Here is a 15,618-nt window from a genome sequence, read left to right as displayed (position 1 = left end):
AAAGCATAAGAGGGGAAGGGCAGAGAGAAGGAGGGAGAGAATCCCGAGCAGGCTCCCGACTATTATTACAGAGCCCCATGCGGGGCTGGATCTCACGAACCATGAGATCATAACCTAAGCTGAAATCAAGAGTCAGATGCTTAACTGACTGAGCCACCCAGGTGCCCCTAAAGATTTTATTTTTAAGTAATCTCTACACCCAACATGGGGCTTGAACTTAAAACCCTGAGATCAAGATTCACATGCTCCTCCAACTGAGCCAGCCAGGCTCACCCCCCCCCCCACTCCTTCATTCTAAGTCTAATAATCAAGTTTATAGATCATATATCTTTTTTTTTCTAAATTTTATTTGTTTTTGAGACAGAGAGAGACAGAGTTGAGGCAGGGAGGGTCAGCGAGAGAGGGAGACACAGAATCTGAAGCAGGCTCCAGGCTCCGAGCTGTCAGCACAGAGCCCGATGCGGGGCTCAAAGCCACAAACTGACCCATGAACCTTGAGATCATGACCTGAGCTGAAGTCGGACGCTTAACCAACTGAGCCACCCAGGTGCCCCTAGATCATAGATCTTTAGTTTAAAGCATTGACTTCTAATATTAAATGCAAACTCACAGATTTAAGCGCTGCTCTCTGCATGTTAAACCCCTCCCCCTTCCTCGTAAAATTCACTCTCAGTGCTACTCCCCCTCTCCATTGGTGTTAAAAATCATTGGGCACCAGCAGAATATGCAAAGAAGCAAATTAGGTTTTTTTTTTAAATTTTTTAATGTTTTATTTATTTTTTATACAGAGAGAGACAGAGCATGAGAGGGGGAGGGGCAGAGAGAGAAGGAGACACAGAACCAGAAGCAGGCTCCAGGCTCTGAGCTAGCTGTCAGCACAGAGCCTGATGCGGGGCTCGAACCCACGAACGTGAGATCTGACCTGAGCCAAAGTCGGACGCTTAACCGACTGAGCCACCCAGGCACCCCACAAATTAGGTTTATTATAGGAATTTAAAGTTAATTTAACACTTGAAAATTATTCCATGTATTTCACCACATTTTTGTGAAAAGGAGAAAGGCCACATGATCATCTCAATAAATGCAGGAAAAACATTTGACTTTATTTAACATCCACTGATGATAAAAACTCTCAGCAAAATAGGAATAGAAGGAGAGTTTCCTTAATCTGATAACACATCTATAACAAACCTGCCACAAACATAGTTGGCAGTGAAATATTAAGAATCCTCCCCCTGATATGTGGAATAAGACAAGGGTGTCTGCTATTACCAGTTCTAGTGAACATTGTACCTATGGTCCTCCACAGTAAAAGTCTATGAAATAAAGGTATGAGGACCAGAGAAAAAGAAGTAAATTTATTTTTATGACATGATTATATATATGTAGAAAATCCAAAATAATCTCGGAGAAACTATTAGAATAAACAAATTCATCAAGGTCACTGAATGCAAGGATAATATGCATAAATCAATTGTCTTCCTGTATGTTAGTACCAAACAAATAGAGAATATTTATAAACACTAGTGTTTGTAAGTGACATAAACAAATTAAATATCCAGGATGAAATCTAATGAAAGATAGACAAGACATCTATTCTGAAAGCCACAAAACATCATTGAGAGAAATTAAAGACCTATATAAAGGGAGAGGTATACCATGTTCGTGGATAGGAAAGATACCATAATTTAAAGGTATAGTCACCCTAGATTGGTTTGCCCAGTGGGGATTTACAATCCCAGTACAAATCTGGGAGGTTTCTGTGTAGAGATTGATGAACTGACTCTAAATTGTATCCAAAAGGGCAAAAGAATAAGAGTAGCCAAGGCAACCTCCAAGAACAAAGCTGGAGGACTAAGATAAGTGAATGTCCAGTCTGACTGCAAAGCTACAGTTAATAAGACACTGTACTATTGACACAAGCTTAGACAAATGGACCAAAGGAATAGGATAGGATATTCAGGAGCAGATTCGCAGATATTTTTAAGTAGGTACTTAAAATGAAGATAACGGCAGAGCAGTAGAGAAAAGACCGTGTTGACAGTTCCTCTGCCCATGGGTCCCGTCCCCATGCTTTAATAAAATTACCTTTTTGCACCAGATAGGTAGGTAGATAGATAAGAAAAGACAGCATTGGAGTGCCTGGGTGGTTCAATCAGTTAAGCATCCAGTTTTGGCGCAGGTCATGATCTCACGGTTCGTGAGTTCAAGCTCTGCACTGAGCTCTGTGCTGACAGCTCAGAGCCTGGAACCTGCTTCAAATTCTGCTCCCTCTCTCTCTGCCACTCCCCCGGTTGCACTCTTTCCCTGTCTCTCAAAAATAAATAAAACATTAAAAAATTTTTTTTAAAGTAGGATAAAATTATCAGAGTAATGTCACTTTGTGCAGAAACCTGTCTCACCCTCTCCCCACATTCTCTCTCAAAAATAAATAAACATAAAAAATTTGTTTGTGACAAATTGTGGTTGGTCAGTGGGATATCTGTATGGAAGTGGATATCCACAAATAGGGCCTCTGCGTGCCTACATAATGCATTTGTGACTCCATAAATATGGCCTCGCTGATTTCAGACCCAACTAACTCTCCTGCCATTTTCCCACCTTTGAGTATTTCTCTCCTCCCCCCAGGACAGAGCATCAGCTCAGCAGCAACTATGGATGGTAGAAGACACGCTGGCGGGTCTGGGGGGCCCGCAGAAGCCACCCCACAACGCCGAACCTGACTCCCCATCCCCCGCACTCCAAGGCGAGGAGTCCTCGGAGAGGGAGGTGAGACCCACAAGCCCCTCCCCCTCCCCCCAGCTTCCTGTCCCTTCTGCCCTGGCCCCACTCATTACCCACTCACCTTTTTCTCTCTCCCTTTCCTTCTCTCAGCTAACCACCCCCAGGCAAGTATCCTAGGGACTCGAAGCCTTTGTTTCTTTGTTATATTATGACCACTGTCCCGTGGCGTGCTGGGGCCAGCTCCCCGTTCCTCCCGAGAGCCAATGCGTGCGCCTCTTGTCAACGCCATATTCAGGGCGGACTTCATGGTGCTTGAAATTGACCATGGTGGGAGTATTTACACCACCGAAATCCACAAAACACTACAAACCAGGGCAGTTTCCTCCTAGCGACACATTACTTATGAGCCGTAATCAAGAGTCCGACCCCCAACCAACTGAGCCACCCAGCGCCCCGAACTCTGCTATCTTTGTGATAAAGGTTGTTGACCTCATCCTCTGAACCTTAGTTTCCCCGTACTTTTTTTTTAATGTTTATTTTTGAGAGAGAGCGCGCAAGCTGGGGAGGGGCAGAGAGAGGGAGACACAGAATCTGAAGCAGGCTGCAGGCTTTGAGCTGTCAGCACAGAGCCCTATGCAGGGCTTGAACTCCTGGACTCTGAGATCATGACCTGAGCCAAAGTTGGACACCTGACCAACTGAGCCACCCAGGCGCCCCTGCATAATCATTATAAAACCTTGCACGTAAAATGCCTTGCTATGTGCCAGGCACTGTTCTAAGTGCCTTCCATGAATGGGTTCAATCTCCAGAGATGGATTCAAAGGTGAAATATGGGCCAGAGAGGTGAAGTAACTTGAACAAGGTTGCACAGCTCATAGATGGCAGCCCTGTGATTTGAAGCTAGAACGTCTGGCTCCTGGTTTTCCCTCTTAACTCCTACTCCTGCTGTGTCTTGATGGCTGAGGGCCTGAAAAATGGTAATAATGCCAATGATAAGCATTACTCTCCTTTCCCCGACCACTCCAGAGCCTGCCTGAGTCCTTGGAGCTGAGCTCATCCAGGTCCCCTGAGGCTGACTGGGGGCGGCCACCAGGGGGCGACAGAGTCCTCCCCAGCCCCCGCTCAGGTGAGTGTCCTGGCTCCCGGTGGGACTGGCTTGGCATTTCCTGTCCTCACCAAGTCCATTCTGTCCCCCCAGGTCTCGGATCCCCAAGGGTCTCCCGGGCCTCCAGCCCTGAGAGCCGCCGCCCAGCTTCCCCACAGCCAGGAACCAAGGTAGGCGGTCCGTTCAGCCTCCTCAGGCCCATCTTGTAACGCTTTAATCTGACCACCCCCCACTCTGGGGAAGCAGCTGCTAGAAAGGAGTTCTAGGGCCACACCTCGGAGCAGAGAGAGAGAGAGAGAGAGAGATTGGTTGAGTGTCAGGGTTGAATTCTGTCTCTGCTGCTTCTAAGCTGTGTGACTTTGAGTCAGTTATTAAACCTCTCTGTCTCTGTGTTCTCATCTGTAAAATGGAGCTTATAGGAGTGCCTACTGCCCAGACCTGATGTGAGAATTCAAACTAGGTGAATGTCCATTAGGTTGAAAATAGTGCCTAGATGTAGTCTGTCTTCCTTCCTTCCTTCCTTCCTTTCCTTCTTTCTTTCTTTCATCCATCCATCTATCCATTCATTCATTCATTCATTCATTCATTCATTCATTCATTCAACAAATATTTATTAAACATTCCCTTGGCTGTCCAGTAAGGTAGCCAGGAGCCACAGGTGATTATTTAAATTTACATGGTTTAAAATGTTGGGCACCTGGTGGCTCAGTCTGTTACGCATCTGACTCTTGATTTCGGCTCAGGGCATGATTTCACGGTTCATGAGTTCGAGCCCCACATCAGGCTTTGCATTGACCTTACAGAGCCTGCTTGGGATTCTCTCTCCCTCTCTCTCTGCCCCTTCTCCTCCTCTCTCAAAACTAAATATGTAAACACTTAAAAAAAATAAAAAAGAAATAAATGAATTAAAATGAGGGGCACCTGGCTGGTTCGGTCAGTGGAACCTGTGGTTCTTGATCTCAGGATTGTGAGGTCGAGCCCCATGGTGGGTGTAGAGATTACTTAAAAATAAAATCGTTAATGGATGCCTGGGTGGCTCAGTTGGCTAAGCTGCGAACTTCAGCTCAGGTCATGATTTCACAGTTCGTGGGTTCAAGTCCCGCATCCGGCTCTGTGCTGACAGCTCAGAGCCTGGAGCCTGCTTCGGATTCTGTGTGTGTGTCTCTCTCTCTGCCCCTCCCCACTCACACTCGTGTGTGTGTGTGTCTCTCTCTCAAAAATGAATAAACATTAAAATACTAATAATAAAATAAAATCTTAAAAAAATGAGTCAAAATGAAGCAAAATAAAAAATTTATTGGTGCTCACTGCATTTCAAGTTCTTAGGAGCCACACGTGGCCAGAGTCCATCCCGTTGGACGCAGTAGATAACAGAACATTGGGACCATCACAGAAAGTTCTATTGCACAGAGCTGTTCAGGCGCTGAGGGCACAAACGTGAACAGAACGAGGGGGAAAAAAAATCCTTCCCTCATGAGTCCGACATTCTAGTGGGAAGAGAGAGATAATAATTAATTTACTGTACAGTATTTGATACGTTATAAGTGCTAAAGAGGTAAAGGTAAAAAGTCAATGTGGCGGGATCCGAGTAAGCGAGCGAGAGGGAGAGGACAGGAGAGCTGGGCCACGGGGGTGCATCGCGCATGCGTCCTCCTGCGGCTCTGGGTGAGCCCAGAGCCCTGGAGGGTTCCGAGCTGCCCGAAGCGGGAGTAGGCGCCCTCTGGCGGCCGTGCGGGGAACAACCCTTAAGGCGAGCTTAGTGAGTACCGTTTCCACTGGGTTAGAAGGCCTGGAGATGTTGAGAGGCAGGTAGATTCTAGTTACACCGACCGGCAGACTTTATCCAAAACTCTCCGGACAAGATGTAATTCAAAATGCACATTCCAGGCTGGTAATAAGATGCGTATGCTGTGTGTTATGTAAAATTTCCAGCGATATCCCCCTTAATCAAACACATGACATTTCTCTAGCAAAATGTATGCATAGTCATACTTAAAAAAATTTTTTTTTAAATTTATTTTTGAGAGACAGAGAGAGACAGCACGAGCAGAGGAGGGTCAGAGAGAGAGGGAGACACAGAATCCGAAGCAGGCTCCAGGCTCTGAGCTGTCGCACGCGGGGCTCGAACCCACGAACCACGAGATTGAGATCATACCTGAGCTGAAGTCGGATGCTTAGCCGACTGAGCCACCCAGGTGTCCCTGAATATTCATACTTAAACGGGATTCGATTTATAAATAAGTCTGAATTTAAATGTTAAATAAATGTAAATTTAAATGTTTAAAATACAGCAGTGAGCAACTGAATGATTGAGTCAGTGGAATAAAAATTGATTATAAATATCGGGCACTTTTTCTTTCTTAGGAGAAGGTTGAGTACAATATCATGTCACACATCCAGGCACAAATGAGGCCAAGCGCCTGGGTGTTCACACGCAGTAAATGCTCGTGACATCTGCTGGCTCACGACATCCTTGGGCTCTGGTGACAGGGGTCGTGGGCCAAGCCATAACATCATCACCAGGTGCAGATGAGTATCTGAGCAGGGCTAAGAGTGGGGCTTCCTGGGATGAGGCGAGTGACCTCGGTGTTTTCCTGTGTTCTCTACCCCTTACCAAAAGGTCTTGACTGGGCAGTCCCGTGGTTTTTTGTTTTTTATTTTTTTTAATTCTATTTTATTATTTTTTAATGTTTATTTATTATTATTATGTTTTAGTGTTTATTTAGGTTTGAGAGAGAGAGAGAGACAGAGTACGAGCAAGGGAGGGGCAGAGAGAGAGGGAGACACAGACTCTGAAGCAGGCTCCAGGCTCTGAGCCGTCAGTCAGAGCCCGACGCGGGGCTCGAACCTACAAGCTATAAATAAGATCATGACCTGAGCTGAAGTCTGTCGCTTAACCCACTGAGCCACCCAGCCATCCCAAACTTTTATTTATTTTTGAGAGAGAGAGAGAGAGAGAGACAGACAGAGCATGAGTGGGGGAGGGGCAGAGAGAGAGGGAGACACAGACTCTAGAGCAGGCTCCAGGCTCCAAGCTGTCAGCACAGAGCCCAACTTGGGGCTCACACTCACAAACCACGAGATCATGACCTGAGCCGAAGCTGGACACTTAACTGGCTGAGTCACCCAGGCGCCTCTGGGGAGTCTCCTTTTAATTGAGCAAATTGCTTGGAATCTCTTGGTCACTAATCAGTATACACTGTTGAAGGTCAGCAATGAACTGTAGGGGTCGAGGGCGGCTTTGGTGTGAAGATTATTCTGAGCTGAAGGCAGTCTTGGGCCCCCGGGGCCCAAGAGAAACGCTGGTCCCTCCCTTAACTACATAGAAGAATCTAAGTCGGAGCTCTTTCCCAGAATAAGGCTTATTGGCTTTGATAAATTTTATCCGCGTGACCCATCAGGATGGCGGGACACCCGTCTAATTACCCATCATCTGCTCTTCTGCGAATCGCCCTGTGACGGGCCTCCCCTCCTTCTAAAGTCCCCAGCCCCTCCCCGTTCCCCTTAGTCCAGAATGACATCAATACCTCATTTTGCCTGACGGCCTTTGGGATTTCCACGTCTGTGTGGGCTCCCCGTGCGCACGCCATTACATTCGGATTTCTCTGCTCAGTCTGTCTTGTGTCAGTTTGATTCTTGGTCCAGTTAGAAGGACCCTCGAAGGGGATAGGGTTTCTTGCTGCCTGACCACTGTTCACTCATTTCATCTTTTCTCCTGTGGGGCCTTGTTCCCTTGTGACCCAACATCCTCCACGTCATCGAGATAATCCTCTTGAATCTCTGAACGTCCCACAGACAAATGCGCAACCGGCAAGTCACCGCCAGGGCCCAGCGGGGGCTTCTGGGTGCACCTGATCTGTGGGCACAAATAGCAAGGCCCCTGACACCAGATGTGGCTGCTCGAGGGCTTTGGGACATGGAGGTCCTGTACGTTTCCTCTGCAGGGTCATTTTATTTTATTATTATTCATTTTAGAGTCATCTCACCCCCAGCATGGGGCTCAAACTCCCCAGCTAGAGATCGGAGTCGCCCGATGGAATTCGGACTGAATTCACCAGCCGGGGCGCCCCTGGAGGGCCATTTTAAACATTCTCGAAGCCCTGAGTCTGTGCTTGCATTTTTCTTCTGAGCTCTTGGAAATCACAGATATTTCTTTTTCTTTCTTTACTTTTCAAGTTTATTCATTTATGTTGAGAGAGAGCAGGGGCTCAAGCAGGGAAGGGGCAGAGAGAGGGAGAGAGAGAGAGAGAGAATCCCAAGCAGGCTCCGCACCCAGCACAGAGCCCATCACCGGGCTCGATCTCACTACCTATGAGATCATGACCTGAGCCAAAATCGTCGGTGGTTCAAGCCCCCGAGCCACCCAGGCGCCCTGGTTACTGATATTTCTGTTGCTTCTTCTCACTGTAACCCACGGGGCTGTCTTTGGCTCCTTTGCTCACCTTGAAGATCAATTTAAACTGAAAGTCATAGGGGCGCCTGGGTGGCTCAGTCGGTTGAGCGTCCGGCTTAGGCTCAGGTCATGGTCTCGCAGTTCGTGGGTTTGAGCCCCGTGTCGGGCTCTGTGCTGACAGTTCAGAGCCTGGAGCCTGTCTTTGGATTCTGTGTCTCCCTCTCTCTCTGACCCTCCCCTGCTCATGCTGTCTCTCTCTCTCAAAAATAAAACATTAAAAAAAATATTTTTATAAACCAAAAGTCATAAATAACAAAAAGCAAGAGAGGAGCAGTGGATGGTGGGAGCCTGGTGACAGAGGACGGGCTGACACTCGGGTGGCGATGCCATATGTCACAATAGCAGGTGGATATTGGCACCTGGTTTAGGGAAATCATGTCTGTTTTTAGGTTTGTTTCTTTCATGCGGGTTTTGTTCTGTTTTGTTGCGGTGGTGGGGGAACGAGGGAGGTTGCAGGATTGCACACGCGAGATTTGGGGGACTGATCTTGAAGGTGGAGCCAGGAGGGCTGAGTGGCACATTACAGATCGGGTAGGAGGCGTGGGGAAGGATGATGGGGTCCTTGGCCTGGGCCTCTGGGGCAGTGCAGTGACCCTGCAGGAGGCGAGGCAGGTGCCGGGTGGAGGGAAGCTGAGGAATCCAGGTGTGAATAAGCTGACTCATTCTGAACTTCAAGTTTGAGACTTTTCCCATCGGTGCTGTTGCGGGTGCCCCGGGCACTGTGATCGCTGGGCTGAGTCGGGCCACCTCTCAGGCATTGGGGAGCTCCAGATGGGAGCACCATGGGCACAGAGGGAGGTGTGTGCTGTGATGGCAAAGGCTCAGGGGTGCTGGGGGCACCAGCGGGCAGCTCCCGGACTCAGCCTGGAGGTGTTGCGGGACGGTTTTCTGGAGACCTTGAAGAACGGGTGAGAATTTACCATGTGGGGAATTTATCAGGGAAACGCCAGCGGAAATGTTCCTAGAGCCAGGATCTCTGCTAGCCTACAGGATGACTTCTTGTGAGTTCTGATTCAGGCATGCGTCCCCTTAGGAGGGCAGAGCGTAACTGAGTCAGTGGAGGGCTCAGCCCTTGGGCAGTGAGCAACACATACATCCCCACAGGGAGTCTCAGGAGCCCAGAACTCTGGCCCTCAGAACCACATCCGCTAACTGCATGGTGGTCCGATCCAGATCAACAAACATCTCCTGACTCCTCTTGAGGGCCAGGCTGGCTGGGTTCCTGGTTTCAAGTTCCTGTTTTCAGGGACCTTGCTGTGTGATAAACCTCTGCATCACAAGCCCTATTTTTCTGTGGCTCCCCCCATCCCAAAGCTGGGGCTCCTGAAGGAAAAGTATGGCTTCTGGGCTTGACAGGACCATTTCAATGCCCACAAAGGAGACATAAGCAGATGACCAATCCAAGTGAGGTGTCAGGAGGGCCAAGGAACTGCCACGCTTCCCATCCCCCCTGAGCTTTGAGCTTTGCAGGGAGAAATCTCAAATTCCTTTATTTGCTCAGCACACATCCTGTGAGACCTGCAAGGGGCCAGGATCTGTGCGCGGTGTTAGGGTCCCAGCCAGAATTAGATCTGATGTTCCTATCTGATGGGGAAGAGATACAAATTCAGTCCTCCTATATATCTGACATAGATAAGATCCAAAGCATTGGGAAGCCTTATATTTATTTTTTAATTTTTAAAAAATGTTTAGTTTTGAGAGAGAGCAAACGAGTGGGGGAGGGACAGAGAGGAAGACAGAGGATCCGAAGCAGTCTCTGCATTGACAGCAGAGACCCGGATGTGGGCTGGAGCTCACGAGCCGAGCCGTGAGATCTTGGCCAGAGGTGAAGTCAGGGGCTTAACCGACCGAGCCCCACCCCCACCCCCAGGCGCCCCATTGGGAAGCCTATTAAAGGATAGGGAGGTCGGGGTACCAGGCGGGCTCACTTGGAACAGGGCGCAGCTCCTGATCTTGGGGTTGTGAGTTCGAGGCCCCACGTTGGGTGTAAGGGTTACTTAAAAATAAAAAATTTTAAAGGGAAGGTTAGCCGAGTTGGGATGAATGAATAAAAGGTTCGTCCAGGCAGAAAATGGTACCCTAAGCAAAGGGTACAGGCTCTGTATGCAAAAGCATGAAGGTGATGCTGAAGTGGCCGCTGCTTCGTGTAGGACACAAAGCTGAATTCACTACTTGTTTAAGCAACACAGACCTGGACGGGACAGTGTCCCCAAGTGAAACGGACAGCTGGTGTCAGACAGCGGGGACTTCACCAATGCGGTGGACTTCGGAAGTCAGTCTGTTTAGGAATGGGACCTTGAGCCGCCTGGGCTCTGTGGCTGATTGGCTGATTTTCAGAAACCGGCACTGATTGGCCAACGCTGATTGGCTGCGTTTCTCAATCGTGATTGGTTGAGGGGGCCTCGCTCCATCAAACATTGAAAAGCCTTTCCAGTGCCTTCTTATCTTCATGATCACAAAACAGTCAGTGAGTCCTTTCCTAGGGGGAGAGGACCTGCGTGGTCCCCGTGGGGCAGGAACAGGGCACAGAGCCTGGTGGGGCTGCTTCGAGCACCGCTGATCTTGGGAGGGGGTGTGCCCCTCCCTCACCCCGACACGTGGTTCTGGGGGCTGTGGCCATTGAGATCCCAGGGGTGGTGTCCGTCGTGAGTTCTCAGGATTGCAGAGGCGAGCGAGGGAAAGGACCTAATCGGTGGGCGGTAATAGCGCCCCGGAGCTGTGTCCGGTCCCCCCTCGGGCAGTTTGGCCTGTGGGAAAAGTCCCTCACAGCACGTGACACCACGTCCCGGAAGCTCCAGAAGGATGGCGTGTCAGGGTCAGAGACCTCCTGGGGGCAGCGGCTGCCTGGGGGCTTTCAAAGCTACAAGTGTATCTTCTCTGTGGCTAGCAGCCGGTGGGCACTGTTTCCTGGAGTACTCAAAGCAGGCAGGCTGTAAGTGGCTAAAACTACCAGCCACTTGTTTTTGTTTTTAATGTTTATTTGTTTTTAATGTTTATTTATTTCGAGAGAGAGTGCTCGAGCAGGGGAGGGACGGGGGAGAGAGAATCCCAAGCAAGCTCCATGCTGGGAGCACAGCCCCCAATGCAGGGCTCGAACCCATGAACTGTGAGATCATGACCTGAGCCGAAGTCAGATGCTTAATGGCCTGAGCCACCCAGGTGCCCCTCTCCCTAGAAGTTTCTAGCCAGAGGCTGCTGCTAAGAGTTTTCTTCCCTCTGATTTTGTTTGTTGGCTATGTGTTTGTTTGCCTAAGCCACACATTCATTGTCTTAGAGTCCAAAATCAAGGTGTCACCAGGGCACGCTCCTTCCGAAGGCACCAAGGAAGGGTCTTTTCCAGGCATCTCCCAGTCCCTTGACGAGTGGCAGGAGGACACCAGTCATCACCTGGCATTCTCCCTGTGTGTGTCCGTGTCCCCATGGCCCCTTTTCCTGAAGGGGAGCACGTGTCTGCAGTTGGCCTGTTTCCTGCCTGGAGCAGTGGAGAAAGAAGTCTGACAGGCTTCCTGCATCTGGGCCCTGCTCTGTCCCCTCCGGTTCTGGCAGCGGTCCAGCTGAGATGGTTTCCTGGATCCCCGTGTCACATGCCTAATCTCTTAGCAAACAAGTTGTCCGGTCATGCCCTTGGTGTTCTCGTCAGACTTCTGGGTTTTTTTTAGCGCACTTGCCCCTACCCCCTCTTGATTTATCTCTGTCCTCTTGCATTTAAAAAAATTTTTTTTACATTTATTTATTTTTTGAGAGATAGAGTGACATGAGACAGAGCATGAGCGGGGAGGGGCAGAGAGAGAGGGAGACACAGAATCCCAAGCAGGCTCCAGGCTCCGAGCTGTCAGCACAGAGCCCGATGCGGGGCTCGAACCCACCAACTGTGAGATCGTGACCTGAGCCGAAGTCAAACATTCAACTGACTGAGCCACTCAGGCGCCCCTGTCCTCTTGCGTTTTAAGTCCTTCGGATTAGAAGTCCGTGATCAAGGTGTGAGCAGGGCCTTGCTCCCTCTGAAGGGGCCGGGATCTGTTTGAGGCCGCTGTCCTAGCTTCTGGTGGTTCCTTGGGTGGTGGGAGCGGACTCCACTATCACACGGGCTCCGTCCGGTTTGGATGGCCAGAGAGAGCTCACCAAGTCCTTTCAAAGGCCAACCCAAATCGATCATCTTGATGATTTAGTTAATGCATCTCTTTGGGGAGCCTGAGTGGTTCAGTCGGTTGAGCGTCAGACTCTTGGTTTCGGCTCAGGTCATGATCTCATGGTTCATGGGATCAAGCCCCGTGTTGGGCTCTGCACTGACAGCACGGAACCTGCTTCTCTCTCTCTGGCCCATCCCCCACTTGTTCACTCTCTCTCTATCAAATAAACATTTAAAAAGTTTTGTTTAAATACATCTCATTCTTCTTTTTGCTGTGTCTAAGCTGACTCAAGAGTTGTTTCTCGGGGCGTCTGGGTGGCTCAGTCGGTTAAACGTCTGACCTTAGCTCAGGTCATAAACTTGCGGTTTGTGAGTTCAAGCCCCTCATCGGGGTCTGTGCTGAGGGCTCAGGGCCTGGACCTGCCTCGGATTCTGTGTCTCCCTCTCTGTGTTCTTCCCTTACTTGCACTCTGCCTCTCTGTCAAAAATTAAGCCTAAGATAATAACAATAATAATAAAAAGAGTTGTTTCTCATCATAAACAACCCAGAGTTTCAACCAAGAGGCCCAAGAAGCTGGTACGTCCAGGAAGTGTGGGTGCTCGTCTGGCTGGGGGTTTGGATTCAAACAGGGCAGCTCATGGAATTAATGTGAGGGTGCTCGGAGCCACGGGAGGACGGAGCGAGTCCGCTCTGGGTGCAGAAAGACCGCTCCGACTCTGGCGGTGAACGTAACAGGAGAGGTGAGACTGGAGGCCGAGAGGCTCAGGGACGAGATTAAGGGGAGCACCCAGGCTGGACCTCAGATGTTCCTCGTCTCCCCAGGCCCCCCTCGCCCGGCCTCGCATGAGTGCCCAGGAGCAGATGGAGAGAATGCGCAGAAACCAGGAGTTTGGACGGCCTCTCCCTCGCGCCACTTCCCCCCGGCACCTCACTCTGGGGAGGACACTGTCCCCGGCCAGATGCCAGCCAGACACAGAACAAAGGGTGAGGGGAACAGAGGGTGCGAGGTGGGGTGGTCATGGATCCTCTGATTCTAGTTTGAGCCTCAGTTTCCTTGTCTGTAAAATGGGGATTTCCCTACCTCTTTACCCAGAACTGGGTTTCCAGACTCACCCCTGATCTGTGTGCCGATGCGGTAGCTCCCCGAGTGGGGGTGGGGGGGTGGGGGGAGGCAGAGCGAGCTTTGCTTCACCAGTGTTGTTCTTCCTTCAGAACGGAGGTCACAGGTCTGGATTGTGGGGCCACGTTTTCTGTTTTAGTTACTCTGCGTGATCCAAGGCGGGGGTGAGGGAGTAAGGAAATGATTATATTTATACTATTGCTATGGGGAGAACATTCCAGAGCAGAAGATAAGAGTGTCTGGGCACGATGTGTGAGACTTTCCTAGGAGGAATTAGACAAGTCCTAGGTGGGCGATTTTACTTACCGCTGGGATTGTTTCTGTAATCAGCTGAACACCAAATGTTTATCTCGGTGTCTAGTTAGTTTCAGAGGGGACTAATTAGCCTCAGTTAATCCATTGTGAGGCATAAACTGTGAATTTGGAGCTCCTGTTTGTGAGCTTGTCACAAGTAACAAGAGGGTGGTCATCTGTCGGTCCTATGCAGGTCACATGGAGACAGAGGGCTTTGCAGTAAACCATTTCCCAGAATGCAAATGGCCCGGGGTGGGGATGGGGTCCTATTTTTTTTTTTTTTAAACCCTTGCTGTTTTCCAGGAGTGCGTGTAAAATTAAGCATTGTCAGTGTCTCTGGGACAATTTCATTCCCTCTCTGAGCCCCCTTCATTTTAGTCTCAAAGTCAGGCCTTGGGGACTTCAGGTGAGGACTCTTAATGCCCCCATTCCTTTGCAGTCTGTCCAAGGACACTCAGGGGCCCCCAAATGGCTCAGAAGCTCTGGCTCCTGGAGCAGGTAAGGACCTGGGAAGGGAAGTAAGAAGCAGAAAACTAACTAGCCCAAGGCTGCTGTCTCCTGAGTACTAAGGTGCAGATCACAGAAACTTTTGGAGATGCTTGGACTCTTGGGGCGTCAGAAAGGCCAGGATCCACCGTGAGAACTGCAGTTTCCCAAACGGCGGAACTGGATGGATATGAAACTCTGCTTCTGCGTTAGGAAAGCGGGTGAAATTTAAGGGGGAATAGACTACAAATCCCATGATGCAAGCCCTGTTTAAAGTCCTTTAGAGACACGTGCTAGGGACTGCAAATCCCTGCCATCCCCACGGGTGGCACTGTGGTACTGGCTAATTGTAGATGCGCCCCCAAATCTCTGTTTCTAGTCCGAGGACCATCACCCCTTATTTGCCAACATTCGAAGGTCACCGGGAGAGAGTCCTCAGCCTCTCGCAAGCTCTGGCCACTGAGGCATCTCAGTGGCACAGAATGATGACAGGTGAGGAGGGGCTGGGGACCTTGGAGTCTTAGGTTTTAGGGAAGAGGGAGCCAGAACCTGGAATCCTTGGTCCAGGTCGGGAGGGGTCCGAGAGCTGCTGGGAATCCTTTGTCGTGATGAGGAAAGTTGAGGGCTCAGAAGTTCCAGATCCCAGGAAGAACGGGAGAGAGTTTCAGGACTCCTGGGTCTAGGGGAGGAGGCGGGTGGGGCCAGACCTGTGGGTCTGAGGGAGGAAGGGGTAGGGACTGGACTTCTGGGTCTGAGAGGAAAGGCCTGAATGTCCGGACTCCGGTGTCCCAAAGTTTGCCATTCTCATCCCCCCACTCGTGCTATCCAGGTGGAAATTTGGACTCCCGAGGAGACCCTCTTCCCCCGGCGCCACCGCCTCCGTCAGACCCCACCCCCCAGGTGACCTCGCCCCCAAGATCTCCAGTGGCTAATTCCAGTAACTCCAGCTCGACTGGGTGCACCCATCGAGGTAGTGGGCGTGGCGCAGGCCCCACCTCTTGGGAGCCCACGTGGGAATCCGGGACCGCCCCTCCTGCCCTGACCCAAGAGGAGGGGGCGTGGCCTCTGCGGGTCACACTGCTGCAGTCCAGCTTCTGATCCAGGCGCCACAGCCAATCAGCGGAGCATGAGGGCGTGGCCTGGAGGCACTGCCCGAAGACCTGGAGCCACTCAGGGCGCCGTGGGGGCGTGGTCTGGTCCCCATGGTAGCTCAGAGAGAAGTTCCTATGGCCAAAGTTTGATTTTTCCTAATACTTGTCCAAATTCGGATTAAAACTTTGAACTTTTAGTCAGTAGCTTTCTCTCT

The 15,618-nt window shown here is 50.2% G+C and overlaps 1 protein-coding gene across 4 annotated transcripts in view; it reads left to right on the top strand.

The window, feature by feature from the left end:
- PLEKHA4 (pleckstrin homology domain containing A4) overlaps positions 1-15,600 on the top strand; it is a 27,146-nt gene extending 11,546 nt beyond the window's left edge. Inside the window, exons 14-20 of one of the 4 annotated variants that reach the window (XM_029924815.1) lie at positions 2,629-2,769; positions 3,751-3,850; positions 3,923-3,999; positions 13,235-13,396; positions 14,266-14,324; positions 14,692-14,804; positions 15,142-15,600. In XM_029924815.1, the coding sequence (XP_029780675.1) occupies positions 2,629-2,769; positions 3,751-3,850; positions 3,923-3,999; positions 13,235-13,396; positions 14,266-14,324; positions 14,692-14,804; positions 15,142-15,410 (921 nt within the window). In that variant the 3' untranslated portion in view covers positions 15,411-15,600. Of the gene's footprint in view, positions 1-2,628; positions 2,770-3,750; positions 3,851-3,922; positions 4,000-7,804; positions 7,884-12,960; positions 13,153-13,234; positions 13,397-14,265; positions 14,325-14,691; positions 14,805-15,141 lie in introns of those variants that run through there. The other 3 variants (XM_029924816.1, XR_003903692.1, XM_029924817.1) reach the window with 3 other exon arrangements.
- The last annotated feature ends 18 nt before the right edge of the window (positions 15,601-15,618 follow it).

This window comes from Suricata suricatta, chromosome 16, assembly GCF_006229205.1.
Source record: "Suricata suricatta isolate VVHF042 chromosome 16, meerkat_22Aug2017_6uvM2_HiC, whole genome shotgun sequence".
Taxonomy (NCBI): Eukaryota; Metazoa; Chordata; class Mammalia; order Carnivora; family Herpestidae; genus Suricata; species Suricata suricatta.
This window is presented reverse-complemented; position numbering and strand designations above follow the sequence as displayed.